Below are 20128 nucleotides of genomic sequence, written 5' to 3' on the forward strand. Positions count from 1 at the left end.
ATCGTTCTGAATTCTTTGAGATATATGCAGCTTTTCGAGCTCTTATCAAAACTCAACATTCTGTTGTGATCAAATGCTTTAGATGTGATTTGGGTGGGGAATACACCTCTAATAAATTTTGTCAAATGCTTGCCTTAGATGGAACCATCCACCAAACTTCATGTACAGATACTCCTGAACAAAATGGTGTAGTTGAAAGAAAACATAGGCACATTGTTGAAACTACTCGTTCTCTCTTATTGTCTGCCTTTGTTCCTAGTGAGTTTTGGGGAGAAGCTGTTCTTACTGTTGTAAGTTTGATTAATACAATTCCATCTTCTTATAGTTTGGGTCTATCTCCTTTTGAAAATTTATATGGGTATGTCCCTGATTATTCCTCATTTAGAGTCTTTGGTTGTACTTGTTTCGTTCTTCGTCCTCATGTAGAACGCAGTAAGCTATCCTCTTGATCCGCTATTTGTGTCGTTCTGGGTTATGGTGAAGGTAAAAAGGGGTATCGTTGTTTTGATCCAATAACTCAGAAACTTTATGTGTCTCACCATGTTGTCTTCCTTGAGCATATACCTTTCTTTTCTATTCCATCCACTACTCATAGTCTGACAAAATCTGATCTTATTCATATAGATCCTTTTTCTGAGGATTCTGGTAATGATACCTCTCCTTATGTTCGATCTATTTGTACTCATAACTCTGCAGGTACTGGTACTTTACTCTCTAGCACAGCTGAAGCTCCATTCTCATCTACAGCCCCTCAAGCTTCATCTGAGATTGTGGATCCACCTCCACGTCAGTCCATCCGCATTCGTAAGTCCACAAAACTACCAGATTTTGCTTATTCTTGTTATTCTTCATCATTTACTTCCTTTTTAGCTTCTATTCATTGTCTCTTTGAGCCCTTTCCCTATAAAGAGGCAATTCTTGATCCGCTTTGGCAGCAAGCTATGGATGAGGAACTTTCTGCTTTGCATAAGACATATACTTGGGATCTGGTTCCTCTACCTCCTGGTAAGAGCGTTGTTGGTTGTCGTTGGGTGTATAAGATCAAGACTAATTCTGATGGGTCTATTGAGCGATACAAAGCTAGGCTAGTTGCAAAAGGATACTCTCAACAGTATGGTATGGACTATGAGGAGACATTTGCCCTGGTTGCAAAAATGACTACTATTTGCACTCTTATTGTCGTAGCTTCGGTTCGTCAGTGGCATATTTCTCAGCTTGATGTTAAAAATGCATTCTTGAATGGAGATTGTCGCACGTCAAAAAAAATCACGCGCGGCGTCGGCTTGGCGATCTTCTCGTTGTTATTGCGTTTGATTGGTTCGTTGGAGTCGCCACCTAGTAATTTATTCAAGGCTACTAGGAAACCGGATGTACTGGTCTTGTCAGAGATTCGCGGGTAAGGGACTGGTTGTGGTTAGGGAAGGTATTAGCACCCCTAACGCACCCTACCTAAGGTAAGCTGCTTCGTGGCTTTGACGTGTTAAAGAAGTTTTAATAATTGTCTTTTCATCGGATATTAGAAATACAACTTACATGTAAGTTAATAAATCTTGACCGTGATCCAATCAAAATATTAAATTCTTCTTTAATCTTTGCAATTTTGTTTATAAAAAAAAATAATACATAAAACAAATACAAACACACACATACACTTTCACTATATCTTTTCTTTTCTTTTCTTTTCTTTTTTCCTTTTTTCTTTTCTTTTCTTTTTTCTTTTACATCCACATTACAAATTATAAAACTTCAAAACTCAACAAAGAAATTACATTAAACAATTTAAAAATTACAGAACAGCCCCTAACAATCCCTAACAGTGTTGGGAGACATTCTGGCGAGCATGAACAGTGTGCAGGAATAGTGGCGGCGCGTCTTCCCACGCGCCACCGTCACTGACGGCGCGTGGGCTCACGCGCCGCCGCAAGAAAAAACCCAGCAACAGATGGGTCTGGATCGACTTCTTCCCCTCTTCTTTTCCTCGCCGGCGGTGAAGATCACCGTCACCTGCAACCAAAAGAAAACGCACAAGCAGTCTGTTTTAGTTATTATTTTTTTTTAGATCTGTTTTCCTCTGCTTTCCATCCTTGTCTGCTTCACTTTCTTCTTTCTCAGGTCTGTTCCTGGGGCTTCGTCGTCTTCTCCTCTGCTTCAAGTACTTGGGCGGCGGCTGGTGGAGATCTGGACCGGTGTGTGATGGCTGCGGGTCGTCGCTGCTGAAGAGACTGCAGGAGAAGAAGACGCCGCTGAGGGGTTGGTCGGATGAAGGAGGGTCGGTTGCTGAGGAAGGAGACGATCTGTGAGGGGGAGCCGCCTGTGGGCTGCTGAAGGCTGGTCTGTGGCCGGATGTGGACGACACTGTTGGAGGAGGGCGTTGTTGGCTCCTACGGGTGAAGAAGAAAGGCAAGCCGGCTGGGAGAGAGAGGAGGAAGATGGGGTTACAGTGCTGTTATGGTCTGCTGTTGTGGGGAAAAATAAAATCAAAAGCCTGGGGGGTTGGAGCTGGCGGCCTGGAGAAGATGCAGAAGATCCGTTTGGGGAGAAGGTCGACAGGCTCGGGAGAAGAAGCTGGAAATGAGGGAATGGAGTGGCTGCTCCTGTTTGGTTTTTTTAAAGGGAGGGGCTGTGGGTTTGTTGCCCCTGCAACTGAGAGGGAAGAGAGGGAGTTGGCTTCGGTTTTTTTCAGGAAAAGGGGGGGGCGCTGCCTCTTGGTTTTGGCCGAGACCAATGAGCGGCTGAGAGTGGGAGAAGCTGAGGTGAAGATGAAAGGAAAGGGAGGCCGTGTGTGGGTCTCCGGCTGAAAGAAGAAGAAAACCCAAATCAGGGGGCGGCTCCTCTTGAAAAAAAGATGGGTTTAGGGTTAGTTTTTTTTGTATTTTTTTCTGATGATGTCAAAATTGCCCCCCCCTTTAAAAATTCAGTGTAGCATGGTATTTATAGGAAAAGTTTTGCTAGGTTTTCAAACTAGTCCCTCAACTTTTTCTTTCCTGCTCTTTTCCTCTTTTTTTTGTAAATTTTGATTTTTCTTATTTTTTTTGTATTTTTTGAAAACGAGCAATATCAACGTCGACTCAATGTGGAAAATCAATGATTTAAAAATAACGCGTTTAAAAGTTGAACGCGTTCCAAATATCTTTGAAAATTTAAATTCTTTTGAGACGATGCTAAAAATGCTAAAAACGATGCAAATATATTAAAAATGTATTTTTTGGATTTTCAATGTTTTTCGCTATTTTTTTGGATTTTTCTAAAAATTTATCAAAACATGGGTCAAAAATTGGGTAGCAACAGAGATCTTCAAGAAGAAGTTTATATGGCACCCCCTCCTGGTATTTCACATGACTCTGGATATGTTTGTAAGCTTAAAAAAGCATTATATGGTCTCAAACAAGCACCTCGTGCTTGGTTTGAGAAATTTTCTATTGTGATCTCGTCTCTTGGCTTTGTTTCTAGCAGTCATGATTCTGCTCTTTTTATTAAGTGCACAAATGCAGGTCGTATCATTCTGTCTTTATATGTTGATGACATGACTATTACTGGTGATGATATTGATGGTATTTCAGTTTTGAAGACAGAATTGGCTAGACGATTTGAAATGAAGGATTTGGGTTATCTTTGATATTTCCTGGGTATTGAGGTAGTGTACTCACCTAGAGGTTACCTTCTTTCTCAGTTGAAATATGTTGCAGATATTCTTGAGCGGGCTAGACTTACTGATAACAAAACTGTAGATACTCCAATTGAGGTTAACGCAAGGTACTCTTCTTCTGATGGTTTACCTTTGACAGATCCTACTTTATACCGCACTATTGTTGGGAGTTTGGTATATCTCACCATTACTCGTCCAGATATTGCATATGATATTCATGTTGTTAGTTAGTTTGTTGCTTCTCTTACTACTGTTCACTGGGCAGCTGTTCTTCGTATTTTGCGATATCTTCGGGGTACAGTTTTTCAGAGTCTTTTACTTTCATCCACCTCTTCCTTGGAGTTGCGTGCATACTCTGATGCTGATCATGGTAGTGATCCCACAGATCACAAGTCTGTTACCGGGTTCTGTATCTTTTTAGGTGATTCTCTTATTTCTTGGAAGAGCAAGAAACAATCTATTATTTCTTAATCATCCACCGAAGCAGAATATCATGCCATGGCATCTACTACCAAAGAGATTGTTTGGTTACGTTGGTTACTTGCTGATATGGGAATTTCCTTTTCTCATCCTACTCCTATGTATTGTGACAACTAGAGTTCTATTCAGATTGCTCATAACTCGGTTTTTCATGAGCGCACTAAGCACATTGAGATCGATTGTCATCTTACTCATCATCATCTCAAACATGGCACCATTGCTTTGCCTTTTGTTCCTTCTTCCTTGTAGATTGCAGATTTCTTTACCAAGGCGCATTCCATCTCTCGTTTTCATTTTCTGGTTGGCAAACTCTCGTTGCTTGTAGCTGCCGCATCGTGAGTTTGAGGGGAGATGTTAAATAATATTTATGTAGTCATATCTATTAAGGGTAGAATAGTACTTTCAGTTTGACCTATATATACTTTATTTGTATTTAGGTTAAGACTAAGCATTCATAATATACAGATTATTCAGAATTCTAGCCTCCTTTCTCTATTTGATCTCAATTAATTTAACAATAAGAAATTTAATTACTAATGCATGGAAAAAATATAAATGAATATCAATTTGCTAATCCCCATGTCTCTCAAGATCGGGTGAAATCCTTACTTATTAAGCCTTTATAATTTCATAAAAAAAAGGAAGGATTTGTTTGATACAATTGTTCATGAGACCGTTCTACATCTCTTCTGAACATTGAAAGTGTTGCTTAATGTGTAAAATGATTTGATTCAAGATGCTATGAATAATAAAACTCAACTTCTAGAGTAAATAATAGATATTCCAACATTGTTGTTTTCCTCCATTAAAATAAAAACTCAATTTAGATAATTGGTATCCATTGAAAAAAAAACCATTTCTATTTTTTTTTTAAATAAGCAATTAGGCAAGAAAAGACAAATATGAGAGAGTGAGAGTTGAGTTAAGGTGTTCCTTCTCCATTGTTGGAGATTATACTTTTCTCTATAAATAATGTTGTTTTTATTTTTGGGTCTTCACACAAAAAATAAAAAAATACAAAAAAATAAAAAATAATATTCGAAAGAAATCCAAAAAATAATAGCAGTGAGAAGAGGATGTTGGAGCGCCTAGAAAAGAGCTAAAAATTGGTTGAGGAGGTTCAAAAATACTAAGAATAAAATTTGACAATATATTTTTTACTGATTAGAGACCTGTTGATAAAGAAAATTCAATTTGAGAAAGAAAAGTTCAAAATCAGATGTTTTTAGACTCAATAAACTTTATTAAAGGTTTAATTGAATTTATGAAGGGTTTAATTGCAAGAAAATTGATTTTCAATTCAATTTGGACTTTAATTGGAAGAAATTAAAGTTCAAGGGTCAAATTACAATTTTTAAGAGTTGATTTGAACAAATTAGGGGCTTAATTGCATAAATATTGAAGTTTGATGTCTAATTAGGGACTTGATTGAAGAAATCCAAAACCAAGAACTAAACTGGAAAAGGCGCGTAAATAGAAGGTCTATAATTGACTGAATCAAGGGCTAAATTGAAGAAATTGAAAGCTTATTGGTCAATTGAGGGTCAAAATGCATAAATTCCCTTTACGCACGTGTGTTTGGCCATCAAACTTAAATAATTATGCAATTAAGCTCCTGATTTGATGAGATCAACTCTTAAAAATTATAATTTGACCCAAAAACTTTAATTTATTCGAATAAAAGCCTTTTTCGTGCAATCAAACCTTTCATAAATTCAATTAAACCTTCAATAAATTTAATTGAGTCCATGGACATCTAATTTTGGACATTTCTTCCTCAAATTGAATTTTTTTTGTTAGCAAAGGCTTTCATTAGTCAAAAGTATACTGTCAAATTTTCATCTTTGTATTTTTGAACCTTCTCAATCAATTTCTGACTATTTTCTAGGCGCTATGACATCCTCTTCTTACTGCTATTATTTTTTTAGATTTCTTTTAAATACATATATTTTTTGTATTTTCTCTTGTGTGTGCGCGCGCGCGCGCGCGTAGGGGGGATTGGATAATAACATACGAAATGCTAAGTTTCTCTCTAGGTAACAATCAATGATCCTATGAACTGGCATCAGAACTTTGGTGAGGGTGTTTTGATTTTTTTTTTCAAAATGAAAGTAATAATAAATTATTAAACAGTGTTATGAACACACCACTGCATGTACCGAAGAGGTAGAGATAAACACAATGATGAAAACATCGCAACAAATGTTTTTGTGTGGTTGACGCTAAGTGCACTCAGATTTGTTGTTGATTCTGAGCAAATATGATCAAATTGAAGTTGTCTATCTGAAATTTGATTTGGACAATTTGAAACTTGTTCCTAGCTAATTTGATAATTTCAGATGCAACCACATAGTCTGATTGTCGAGATTCAGATATGAAAATAATGGTTACTTATAAGGGCATTTTAGATATGAAAATTATTATAAGAACCTTTACCGTAATTTTAATTTTTTTGTTCACTGAGTTGGCACTTATCAACTATGTAAATAATTAAATATTTAAGTAGTGTTTTTGAAACACAGGCAAAATTTAAATGTGTAAAAATATCAGGATAATCAAAATAATTTTTTTCAAAAATAAATTTGAAATGAAAAAAAAAACATAAATGAAGATGTCAACGTTGGCAAAGAATTAAGAAATTAAGAACTAATAAAAGAATAATTGGATACAGAAATAACAAAAAAAAAAGGGGGGGGGGAATTAAACAAAAAAAATTATCGAGACAACCTCTCTTTGACCGCAAGAAATAAAACACCTTAACTCATAGCAAAAACGCTTAAATTCTCCCCTTCGAGGTTGATTGTCTCCTCGTATGGACTGGAAAACTTTGACAATTTCAAAGCTATTAATTAAGTAGAAATATTGACAATATAAAAAGTTCTGTCGTGTAAACTGCTGAATATATTAATTTTCTGTCAACATATTTTTTTATGCATTCATGCTTATGAACGGGAATAAATTGACTATAAATTATTAACGCAGACACAATCAAAGGGTTGAAAATTAGTATGAAAGCCTATATAAATGATGGATATGTCGATGAATTGAAGTCATACTTCCGGAGGTTCTTTCATACTTCAAGTGGTTGCAGCAATGGCTCCAGTTCTTTCATGCTTCCTGAGGTTCATGTTAATTTGCGCCCTGATTTTCTCCTGCATGCATGTTCCGGGGCTGGCATCAAACGATGTTCCTTCAAGTAATTTTCCCAGTCACAAGTTGAAGAGATTGTCAATAAAAGCGACGTTGCCGTCACCACCACCACCTCCTAGGCCCTCTAAACAAAGAGGACCGCAAACTCCAATGTGATTTAGATAGCTAAACTACTTGTTTGTCACTACAATTTTTGCTTTCTTTTTTGTGTACCAAGTTTTATTCTTTCTTTTTAGATTTTTATCACAAATCTAAATATTGTACTTTGTACATGGGGTTTGCCTTCCCTATTGATCATCATATATAGTATATTATTTGCGATATCAAACGAATTTATTTTTTGAGATATATCATATAGGAGGGAAATTAATCAACCATTTATAATCTAAAAGGAATTAAGTTTGTTTTTAGAGAATTGCTAGTTAGGCATGGTGCAAAATAGTAATTATTTAATGAGGAATAAGTATTTTTATTAGCCAAAAACTATAAAATAATTAATATTAAATACATGAGATACCTTGAGAGATTGGAATGTGTAGTGCAACAAAGGTTATACCTAGTGGCGGAGCCAGAGTTTTTAAGATGAGGGGGCAACCTAATAACAAATATTATATAACTTTTTAATATAACTTTTCTTTGAAGTTGATTGAGTTACATAACTTGAAATTTTAAATGACTTCTCATCCTTAAAGTATTTACGCTTGAAATACTTGTCTAGTGATATGTTAATTTTATTTATGAACTTGCTGGTTTTTTTATTTATTATTAGTGTCTACATAATAATTAACACAACTACACAATAATTCGTTGTTAAACAATAGTCAGTTGAGTTATATAATAATTTTAAATCGTTCATATGAAATTCATAGCAAAATACACATCAATTCATCAAAACTCGTTTCAATTCATATCTATATGCATATAATAAGTATGTTGATTAAATTATACTTAATTATTTCTAGATATTTAAATTATTTCTAAACACACACAAAAGTTGTATGAACTCACCAAGTCAAATATATGAAACAAGTTTTAATATTATATTATAGTTTCAAATAAAAGAAAATAACGAGAGAGAAAAATTATAGCTTATAGAATTTAAACTCATGCCTCTCCTAACTCCAAGCATCTAATTAACAATTAATTACAAACAAATCTGTGATATCAAATAACAATCAATATATGTACATTGTAAATTAAGAGACCTCAATTAATAATTAATCCATGATTATAGTGAATTAAAAGATCTCAGTTAAATAATTTCAATAATATACTCTATCAATACACGAGATGTCAAGAATAATGGTTTTGTATGAACATTAATTTATTCATTTATAATAATAAAAAAAATATTTAATTGATTAAATTAGTAAATTCAAATATTTATTTTGAATACATTCATATCAAAACCCCTAAATTATCATAAACCCTAATGTTTTTAATGACTAATTATAAAAGAATATAGCTAAAATTAGATAATAAAATAAATTAAAAAAAAATGAAAGAAATTTTCCTCATAAAGGAAAAAAAGAGAAATTTGCATGAGAGTGAGAGAGGCATTCATTAACGAATCAAAATGAAAAGAAGCTCTATGTTAATTAGTGAAAGAAAAAAAAATTGAGTGAATGAGCGTACATAAAAATTTGGAGTCAATGAGCTGTACATATATATTATATTAAAATATAATTCAATAATAACTTTCCACTTTTTTTACTTTTCCATGTATCAAACTCTCATCAACCTATTATATTAATATCCTAATATTAAAAATATATTTTAAATAACTTAAGAGGGCAATTGCCCCCTTTTATACATACATGGCTCCGCCACTGGTTATGCCGTTATGGCAGCACGAAAGTTTTGTTTTTATAAATTACCATTACAATTGCTTTACAAGGCAAATGACATTACACTTTTCAAGATTAAATCTGTTTTTTATATTGATAATCCCTTTGAAGCAGCAAAAGAACACGAAATTTGATGCCCTTAAAACATCAAAAAAAAAAAACATACAATTAAGAGCAACAATGATTTTTGCGTTGATAAAAAAATCCTTCAAGAATAAAAATCAAATAAATAAAAAAGTTTTATCTCAGAAATGGGATCTACGGGTCAAATAAAAAATGTGTCCGAAAGTGGACCTAGGCAGTGGATTCTAATTTTAATATCTTCATGTCACTGCTGATTTGTGAAGCCTAAATTTGTTTTTTTTTAATTAACGTGAGAATCCGAGTCAGCTTATATGTATCTCGACTAATTTTATAAATTTTAAAATTAATAATTATATAAGTTTTCAGTGGCTCTAAAATTTAATGACCTCTAATAAATAAACTTAGAACCCGACTAGTTAACCTACATCCCTCATGGTTCAATATCCTACACCATTACAAAAGAAACCTCCCATTGGCTACGTGAATCAAAATAACAAGCAATCGCCAAATATCCATGAAAGTCTTCCAAGATGTAGAGTCTTACAATTTGGTCAAGTCCTTGTGTTTGCGTCTAACAACAAACCAGGACATATTAATTCTAGTTTCATTGGTTGACTCTCTACGAAACTGACAGGTTCCAGCCTCGCATCAATTCGGAGTTCATCATCTCAAAGACTGTTTCAGCACCAATTAATCAACGACACCAATTAATTTTTACGAAAAAGAATTATTAATTTGGTCCGTATAATATTCTTCGGCTGCAAGTACCACACATCAACTCTTCAATGCATTAAGAGTTCTGAAATGCCAATTTATAAACTTTGATATTCAATCTTCAATCTCCAACCGCTTGACCAAGAACAAACAATCAAGATAATTCAAGAATTTCAACGAAAAAGGGGTTCAATTCAAGAGTTTCGGTCTTCAAATATCCATGAGAGTTTTCCAAAGTGTGGTCTTACAATTTCGTCAAGTCCTTAAGTTTGAAGATTGATCATAGCTCCTATTGGCTTAATTAATGGATTGCGTCCACCAACAATTCGGAGTTCATCACTCTCAATGACTGTTTCAACACTAAATAATGAACGAGACCAGGATTCCATTACATTTAATTTAAAATAAAACCAGCCGCCAAACAATTGCTTTTTTTTTTTTGGTATGGTCCTTTACTGTAAATTTATGGGTGTTTCCATTATTATTTTTTTAATTTGATCTATTAACTCTTATATTATTTGAATTTGTTTAATGAATTATTGTTCTCTAAATTTGTTCAATTAATCTAAGAATTATCCATATAGTGATGTGAATTATCCATATAGTGAATTTAATAATTATAAAACCTAATGAATTATCTCATAGTAGACAATTAATCATTCTAATTGTGACTTGGTCTAGATATATTAACAATAAATAAATATATATGTTTAAAGCTAGACAAATATAACATACTAGAGAAATATATATAGAAAAACAAAAAGCTAAGCCAAATGAGTAAAAAGAAACAAATGATTCAATCATTGAGTTTTTATTTCCTCGAGGTTTTTTAAGAATTATTAATATATTTTTAAGACAAATTATTTGGTGATTTAAATACTATATAAATATAAAACTTCATTTTATTACTAAAAAATTTAATAATGATACATAATTATTATTCATATTTAACATTGAGAGATGTTTAAAAACAAAGGATTAATTGAATAAATTGTGAAAACATGATGGAGATTCTCTCATGTTCTCTACTTTTATTCTTTATGTCGGTCACTAAATCTAAATTATGAATTAAAAAAATAGTTATTGTACATATACTAAGTTGCAGTTAGAATTCAAAGTTAATTTCTAACATAAATATCAACTTTATGAATGTTTTTTAATATAATTAATTAAAAAATATATAAACTGATAAACCATAAGAAAAACCTTGTGAATACTAATTAAGGACTTAAGTTAAAAGTTGATCTTCCTAATAAGAAGCAAAAAAATAGATGCATATTTAAATATTTTATAAATGTAGGCTACAAAGAATCTTGCTAATTAATAGTAATATATGTGTAATCAATTTTTATTTAATTTTATGACAATTAAAGTGAACATTCAATGGAGTTTGAAGGATTAAAATTCTTGAGAAAAAAATGTATTTATTTAATTAAGATCCTCATTTTTTTTATTAATGTACTTTCTTATTTTTTTTTGTTACACTTTTTTTTTATTAGCAATATGATTTTTAGACTCCTAAAAACTAAAATTTAAACTTATTAAAAAAAAACACACCAAAAACATCCTAGAAACCTTAATAATCAAATTTCTAACCTCAAAACTGTTTTTAATAAAAAAATTAAAAAAAAACAAACTTTATGAATCCTAATATATTTTTTCCAACATGGTTAAAGGATAAAAGAATCTTCATTGAACTCCCCTCCCTCACATGAATCAATTGATACCAAAATTAGTTTTTCTTTATGATGGGAATGTGGTCATGCCAAAACCTTTATCTTTTCTTTTTTTACATTGATTTTCTCTATCATTTCTCAATATTTAATATTGAAATGTGAGGAAACGACGAAGTTTAGACATGGAATTGATCTTTTGTGAAATTTCTCAACATCTATGGACATAACACAAGGAATGAAGTTTTAGAATCGAAAGATAAACACCTAAAACTATATGGACAATTAATGCGAAATTCTAAGATTCCAAGGACCAAATTAATTGAACTTTTTATAAAACATCATGGACTAAGATCAAATCATGAACACATACATTATTTGGACCAAAATTTAAAAAATAAAAAACTTTAGAGACAAAATTATTTTTTTTCAAAACTTTAAGGACTAAATTGATTTTTATCAATATATAGAGACTAAAATGTAAGAAAAATAAAATGTTATGATCACTACATGAACACCTAAACTTCAGGGACCAAATTTAAAAAATAGGTACCAAATTGACTCCTTTTAAACTCCAGGGACCAAATTATACTAATGGAGTTGAATTGCTGCAAAGTTCTAGCAAAAAATATAAATAACAAAAACAACAGGGATTAAAAATGAAGAATTTGAAAATTTTAGATATGAAATTGAAGTTTTTTTAAAAAATTGATAACTAAATTGAACTTTAGTGAATGTCCATAGTAAAACTGCTTCATTATAATATAATTTTATGTAATAAAAACAGTAACCTCTTACTTCTTTATCATTTTATTTCTCTAACATTGATAATTGAATTCAGGACATAAAAGGAATAAATTTAGGAAATTTGCCATATTTTATATATATAAAAACACAGATTGACCTCTCACAATTTGGTTTAGAAAAAAAAATTGTATAAAAACAATTTTGGTATACTGTTGAATCTCTCTTACAATTTTGGTTGCAAGATTTTAACTTCCGAACCCATTGAATCTTCCACACTGACCCAAGGACAACGACTAATCCTTGAATCTTGAAGAACGACCAGAGTGCTCTCAACGTCGTTTGAAATGAGAAACAAAAACTTTTTCCAGGGATGTGTTGAAGTCAATATTGCTATCGATATTAAATTAGTATACTGTTGTATTATTTTCTTCAAGTTATCAAGTCTTGCACTGTTCTTTAGATAGAAAAGGGAGGCCAAGTCAAGGATCACGATGACTATTTAGTGGTTCACACGCATGAAGAAAGTATTATAGAATTGGTTTCTGAAACTAGAGGTGGTTTGATATCCGATGGGTGCCATTTCTTGGTTTCTCAAGTTTATGTTCATCAACGCCTTGATTTTCTCACATGTTTCGGGGGTGGCATCCTTCAGTGCTATTCCTTCTAATGCCATCGATTACAAGTTCAAGAGATTGCCTATAAAAATGGCATTACGACGACCACCGTCTCCACCTCCACCACCTCAGCTTGCTACAAAGCGCGGACCGGGTCACTGAAATTTGAACGCCTACCTAATTCAGTCGTGTAACCAGAGATTACATCCGGGGTTTTCAAGGTTGTAGATTCAAGGGATCTTCCTCACATTCAGTTTGATTTATAGCAAGATTCTGGTTCTTGAATTGTATTTGATGTTTATTAAAATGGATTTGTATTGTTGTGGAGATGATTTAAGAAATGTTTGAGAAAATAAATGGTCCAATAATGGAGTCTTGGAGGAGTACATAAACTGGTGGTTAATGGTTTTCCGGCGACAAGAAAGTTACCGAAAGTGATTCTGGCAGGTAGCACAGGGAGAAGAAACACCATTAATGTGCCTCCTAAGTACGCTTACGTAGTTTACGTCAATAGTGATTGTAATGGTACTTATGGTAATGGATTTGTTTTCTGGAAATTAACTAATATTGAGTTCAGGTGCTAAGATATTACTATTCTCACAAAACATTCAGATTTCAGACAGAACAAAATAATTTAAATAATAACTTGCTCCAAGGGACCTAAGACAGTAAAATGCCTGCAAAAACATAAAGAAATTCGCGAAGAAAACACCTACAGGCCCATATTACCATATTTATTCAAGTCTCCAGTCATTGCCAAGCAAACATCCAACATACGCAAAAAGCCTTTACGCCAATCCATTTTTACATATATACTTAGATTTGTTTTAGGAACACCTAAATGCTTCATATGCAAAATCTCAACATGTGTGCTAAACGAACTCACTTTCGTTCATCATTAATTTTTAGCTAAATTAAACTTAATCATCATCATGGAAGGACCAAAACAAAACCCCTCAAGACAATTTTCTCGTCCATTTTTATTTTTATTTTCTAATTCAATCCGCAAGGCATATCAAACCGACAACCAGACATCTTCATTTGACCTTTTAATTTAAATAAACAACATTAAAGAAAATGATAAAACAGAGTAATAAAATATCTATAATTTAAAATTTTTAGAGGTTAGTAGTTTATAATTATCAATAAATATTGGGTAAATCATTTGCTATACTTGTCCACATCACTTGCAAAACAATTTAATCTACATTTATTTATTTATTTTTACTGTTAAGATTTACTCTAGTACTTCAAAATTGTGGGTAATGAAAAAAGAAAGTATCAAACAATGCTTTTTCAAGTGAAATAATAATTTTAGATAAAATGTAGTATATATATTTTTCAATGATATGTATCCTATTGCTGTACGAAGTCCTAAAATTCTTATCTTCTCGCTATACAAACTTTTTTAATTTATTTAATTTGGTATCAGAAACGCATTTCAAACTGCATACATGGCTTAATCTGTTCGTTAACGTTCCTACAGGCGAAGATAGCAAGAAGATATGTTTATGTAATCGATGATCAAACAAACAGTAACAGAAGACTGGTAACTACCAGTAGAGGAAACACATATTTTTTTTTTTGCTCCGCGACGGAGATGGATACTATGTGCTACGAACAAGGTGAAATCACGACAGAGGAAACTGATTTATTAGCTATAGATCAAATAAGAAAATCAAGACGGATAGAGGAAAACGCCCTATGGAAGAGGAGCCGGTGATTGAGGGTTTGGAAGGCAAAATGAACAAGGGATGCTTCAGCTACAAGGACTCACTATTAGGTTCTGCTTTTTTGGAACAGCAGTTAATGCAAGATAGCCAACTGGAACACTATGTGTCCGAGGAAAATGAGGAAGAGGAAAGTGGAGAGGAAGACTGCCCGGTAATAAAATGGAGGAGAAAAAACGTATAAGGGAACCCTGGCGTACGTCAAACAATCATCGTGAAAGTTATGGGTTGACGAGTAGGCTACACTTATCTCTTGCGACGACTGCAATCACTATGGAAGATTCAGGGGAATTTAGGACTTGTGGATTTGGGTAATGACTTTTTTCTGGTAAAATTTTCAAATTCAGATGATAGAGATTTTGCCCTAATTGGAGGACCGTGGACGATTGCTGATCATTATCTCACGATGAGACCGTGGCATCCAAATTTTGATCCATTTAAAGCCATGATTGACAGAGTAGCAGTTGGGTGAGATTGCCCGATCTCGCAATGGAATATTATGATAATGGGGTGCTTTGGAAGATCGGAAACAACATCGGGAGAACGTTAAAGATTGACAGAACCACTGCTATTGGCACACGAGGAAACTATGCACGAATATGTGTAGAAGTTGATCTTACGAAGCCGTTATTATCGAAGTTTAGATTAAGACGACGCATTCGACGGATAACCTATGAGGGGTTGCATCTGATCTGCTTCCAGTGTGGTCAATATGGGCATAAAAAAGAGAATTGTCCTTATGGTGAAAAGCATGGGAAGACAAGTCATGAAAGCACTGCAATGGGTCAAAGTCTGAGGGAAACAGTTACAAACCGTGGTGTGGGTCAGACCAGAGATTACAGATCAGTATGGTCAGTGGATGGTTGTGAGGAAGACGACAAGAAGATATGGAAAGTTAACATTGTCAAAGGATCAAAATATGCCAAAAAATGAGGGGAGAAGATCACAACCAAAAATCACGGACACAAGGACCTCAGAAGGGGTAATAGAGAAAAATAAGGAGAGGGGATCAAGGTTTGATGTGCTGCAAGAGAGGGGATCCCGGTTTAATGTGTTGCATGGGAATAATATGGAAACAAGCGTTACAGATAAAGGAAATCCCGAGATGGAGGGAATTCACGTGGGAGAGGGATTGGTGAATAACCAAAATGCTCTTGTGATGAGAAACAAGAGTTTGAAAGACAGATACGTGGCAAAAAATAGCCCAATGGACAGCTTGATAAATTATGGAGATGAGTTTCAGGCCCAAAATACTAAGAAGTCAGAGCGAATTCAAAGGGAGAAGAGCCCATCCAGGGAAGTGTTGGTGGATTTAGTGAGGAGGGCTAAGGATAAGGCCCATACGAAAGCAAATGACCCAGAAGTCGTATATCATTTTAAAAACCCAAACCCCCATAATGTTACCTCTGTTACACTTGTTGCTGGGAATGATAGACAAGGGGAGTGGGAAGTGCAGCATCAACAGGGTCCCTGCCACATGCCGAGGCCTCCGGATAATAGTATGCAGGGGACTGGAATAGAGGACCACCCCAGTGAGGAACATGGCGTAGAAGATTATATGCCTAACGAAGATGATGTCACCATGACAGAGAAGGAGGTAAAAGTCCCACGGGTTATTGTCTTCTGTGGGATGATGAGACGCTAACTCACACCATGTTTTTGCTTTTATAATGAATCTATGTTTCTGGAATTTTAGAGGGGCTGGAAGCAAAAGATTTGTGTCAATTGTTCATGACTTTAAGAGAGCTTATGGTATTGATTTGCTTGCACTGGCAGAACCAAGCAGAGAATGTTATACAGCAGTTACAGTTTGATTCGAGTTTTAGGGTGGAGTCACAGGGTCGGTCAGGGGGCATATGGCTACTTTGGATCAAGTCAAGAGTTGGCATTCAGATCTTATCTTCAACGTAGCATTTTATTCACGCCTTGGTGGAGGATGACGGGACCACCATGGCTATGTACAGTGGTGTATATAAATCCTAATGCTCAACTTAAACGACGCGGCTTTGAGGAAATAAAAAACTTAGCAGGTACAATTACTCTACCGTGGCTGATTGTAGGGGATTTCAATGAGATACTCGCAGGGTCAGAAAAAATAGGGGGAAGACCAGTGGATATGAGAAGGAGCAACAGGTTCAGTAACTGGATACAAAATTGTGGATTAATTGACTTCGGCACTGTTGGACCAAAATTTACCTGGCGGGGTCAGGAGATTAGGGGACATGGCAGAGTATTTGAAACTTGAAAGGTTGGATAGGGGTCTTGGAAATCATCTCTTTAGAGTCAAATTCCCTGAATTAATAATAAAGGTGCTTCCTAGAATTAAGTCGGATCATCACCCGATCTTAGTCCAGACTCACAATAGAGGTTTACTTTATAGAGGTGCAGAGAAGCCATTTAGATTTGAAGCAGCTTGGATGTCCCATGGTCAATTTGCCAATATCATCCAGTAGAGTTGGGTGAAAGGAGCTGAAGTGGTCAGTTCAATACATGAATTGACAAGTAGTTTAAAGACTTGGAACAAGGAAGTTTTTGGGAATTTCTTTTACAGGAAAAAAAAAAGTGTTGGCCCGATTACAAGGCATTCAAAAACATCTGAATGAGAGCAATCAGCCTTTCTTACGCAGTTTGGAAAAGGAATTAGACAGTGAATACAACCAGATTCTCAAGCAAGAAGACATCTACTGGTATCAAAGATGTAATGTTATTTTACGCTTGCATCAAAATATTTATATGGTCCAAAGGTATGGGATTCAAACCTCGAGTCAAACAACACACCATTCAACCACGCTCTTGTGTTGGTATTCATTAAACATGTGTGCGTATAACACAGACAATTTGACTTGGCTGCTGGTAAATAACAATAAAATTGCAGAAAGCAAAGGATTGCAATTAAACAGAAAAAACTTGCACAATATCAGAAATATCAGGTCCTCAGACGACATTTAATTCTTCATCATTTTTTCTTTATATTATATTAGTCATATAAATAATATTAATATGAATTGGATTGACATATCATAGATGATCCAGAACCATTTTTTCCTTCACAGACATTATAAAACACCCCTCAAGTTTCTGTGCTTAATACATGATGAGAGTCAATCAAGCTGGTCTTATTCCTGAAAGCAATGAAAAAGCAGAAATTTTAAAGGAAGCGTCCAACGACTTCAAAACGCATCACTTGCGTTTCAAAACAACAAAAAGTTGAACTTTCTTGCTTGGCAGCACATGGTGAGGAAACTCCTCAAATTTTTTAGCGTATCGGTTAAACAATTCATCAATAATTTCACTTCCAAAGTGTTGAATGAGCATTCTCTCCATGCCAGCTCTTACGTGCATCACGATTGCCTTCCCCATGCTGGAGGTGTTAGTCATTGATGCGTGGACTCCTGGACTTGTCAGCTCCATTTTTTCAATGTCAAAGCATCCATTCTTCTGTACAAGCTCCATCATCTCCTCAAGAGATGGTACATACATTGGCAAGTTAAAAGAGTCCACTTGAGCTTCGCTTATCTTCCCCTGCAGCAGATATTAGTAAATATATATTTGTCATTTGTGCTACTCTCCATATAATTAATATGATGGCAGAATTGTAAGAGAAGACATCACATGGAGGCACTTAATATTATGTAAAAAAAGGATAGACAATACACTTATTAATTTCTAGCAGTGCTAATTTTATGGAATGTTTCCTTCTTAAATAAAACAATACAACGATTGAATTTCTAGGACTCAATACATAAGATGGACTCAATGCATAAATTTTTTTAGATATTATATCACAAAGGATATTTTCTAAGATATGTATTTTGCACTTTAATTATTTGACTTACCTCTTTTGCCAAATCCAGTAAGCTGGACTCCAAAAGTTCAAACATGGCCCCTGTAAATGTTTGGGAATAAGGGATCCCTGTTGGGTTGGCTGGGAAGATCATCACTGCCATCCCTCCAGACACCATCTCTTTTGCTCTAGCATCTAAAAAGATCTCTATGCCCTTAGCATATTGGGTAGCATAAGCATTTACCACTTCATCTGGGGCATTAATATAGTGAATCCGCCCCTTGTTCCATGATGGAGAGTTCTTGTCTAGTAACTCTTCGGGCACCTTGGAGAGGATATGGAGTGCAATAGAAGAATAAAAAACATGAATAGAACCCTCAGGAAACAATCGGCCATGGAAAGACCCTGGCACGCCCGCTGCAAAGTATTGCCTATTGGGAGGGAGAGAGGAGAACAGAGTGTTGAAATCATTTGATGTTAGATCATTAAAGAATACTTGGAATTCAGGCTTGTGATTCATGTTGAGGTATTGTGCTTGATACTTCCTTTCTATAGATTCTATTATATTTTGTATTGCTGAGAAAGTATTTGGTCCAACCGAACATCCAACATCTACAATACGTATAGTCTTTGAAGTAGAAAGCAGAATTTTCAGGTCAAGCTTCTCAGCAATTACCTCGCCAATTTTTCCATTTGAAGCACTTACACTATGTCCCTGCAAATTTCAAAGCAAAATAAGATTACATGTTATAGTTGTGAAATAACCATCTCGATAAATAAAAACTTGTATTATAATAAATTTTTTTATATTGTTCTCTAATATATCTTATTAAATAAAAAAAGTTTGAACTTTAAACTTTCAGAAACCCATCACTATCAGCTGTGAAGTTTAAACTTTTAACTGCTTCATTCAAAAAACTTGGTATATGGGAAGAGATTTCAAAAATAATTTTAAAAACTTGATAATGAAGATCATGAACTCGAACATAAATATATCCATCCTTCGTAATGAGATTGTTACATGAGAAATCATTCACAAATCCTTTATATAAGTAGATATTAATAAATATATATATTTGTTATTAACGTTTCTCCCCATAAAAATTGATCAGTCAACAATTCAGAGAAGCATTAAATACTCTATAATCTATAGTTTTATTATGGACTATAGTGACTAAACCTGAAACCTGAATGCTAAGTGTATTGAATAAATTACTTCTAATATATCCGATATTTTCTAAATCACCTGCAAAAAGGAGTTTTTGGCGTAACTAAATCTGCCATCTCCACCATTCATTGCATACAACTCCGGCGTTGTGGTAGCGCTGGCCCCCATCTTCAATTCTCTGTCGATAATGTAGTAACTTGTAATGAGTTTTATGCTATGGCGACGACTCTTGGTTCCTTATATAGGATTTTTTGTGGACACAGGTAGGCTGGAAGTGAATATATAATTTTAATAAATAAAATTTTGGAAGTCAACTTTCCTTATAATTAGTTGCAGGAAACGTTGTATACCGTATGAATGCTTCGACTTGTAATTGCGGCCCCGCAGGAAATGGAATGCATCCTCCATATTTATGAATTAAGAGGAAGACATACATTAAATCGCCAACTTTTCTATACGCGTTTTGTATTAAAATTCAATAGAAATGATGC

The 20128-nt window shown here is 34.2% G+C and overlaps 1 protein-coding gene across 1 annotated transcript; it reads right to left on the minus strand.

Annotated features, from left to right (window-relative positions):
• Positions 1–17710: 17710 nt before the first annotated feature.
• LOC133668268 (loganic acid O-methyltransferase-like) lies at positions 17711–19913 on the minus strand. Its single transcript, XM_062088043.1, has 3 exons — positions 19716–19913; positions 18522–19184; positions 17711–18207 (listed from the first exon to the last, which is right to left on the minus strand). Exons 1-3 carry the CDS (start codon positions 19803–19805, stop codon positions 17866–17868), a joined length of 1095 nt encoding a protein of 364 aa, XP_061944027.1. The 5' UTR covers positions 19806–19913; the 3' UTR covers positions 17711–17865.
• Between the last annotated feature and the right edge of the window lie 215 nt (positions 19914–20128).

The sequence above is a fragment of the Populus nigra genome, chromosome 11 (genome assembly GCF_951802175.1).
Source record: "Populus nigra chromosome 11, ddPopNigr1.1, whole genome shotgun sequence".
Classification (NCBI taxonomy): domain Eukaryota; kingdom Viridiplantae; phylum Streptophyta; class Magnoliopsida; order Malpighiales; family Salicaceae; genus Populus; species Populus nigra.

Excerpts from the sequence above, each read along its gene's own strand:
- LOC133668268 (XM_062088043.1), bottom strand. The coding sequence starts at position 19,805 with ATGGGGGCCAGCGCTACCACAACGCCGGAGTTGTATGCAATGAATGGT. Across the intron at positions 19,185-19,715 it reads CCAAAAACTCCTTTTTGCAG|GGACATAGTGTAAGTGCTTC; the intron begins GTGATTTAGAAA and ends TGAAATTTGCAG. Across the intron at positions 18,208-18,521 it reads TACTGGATTTGGCAAAAGAG|GGGAAGATAAGCGAAGCTCA; the intron begins GTAAGTCAAATA and ends TATCTGCTGCAG.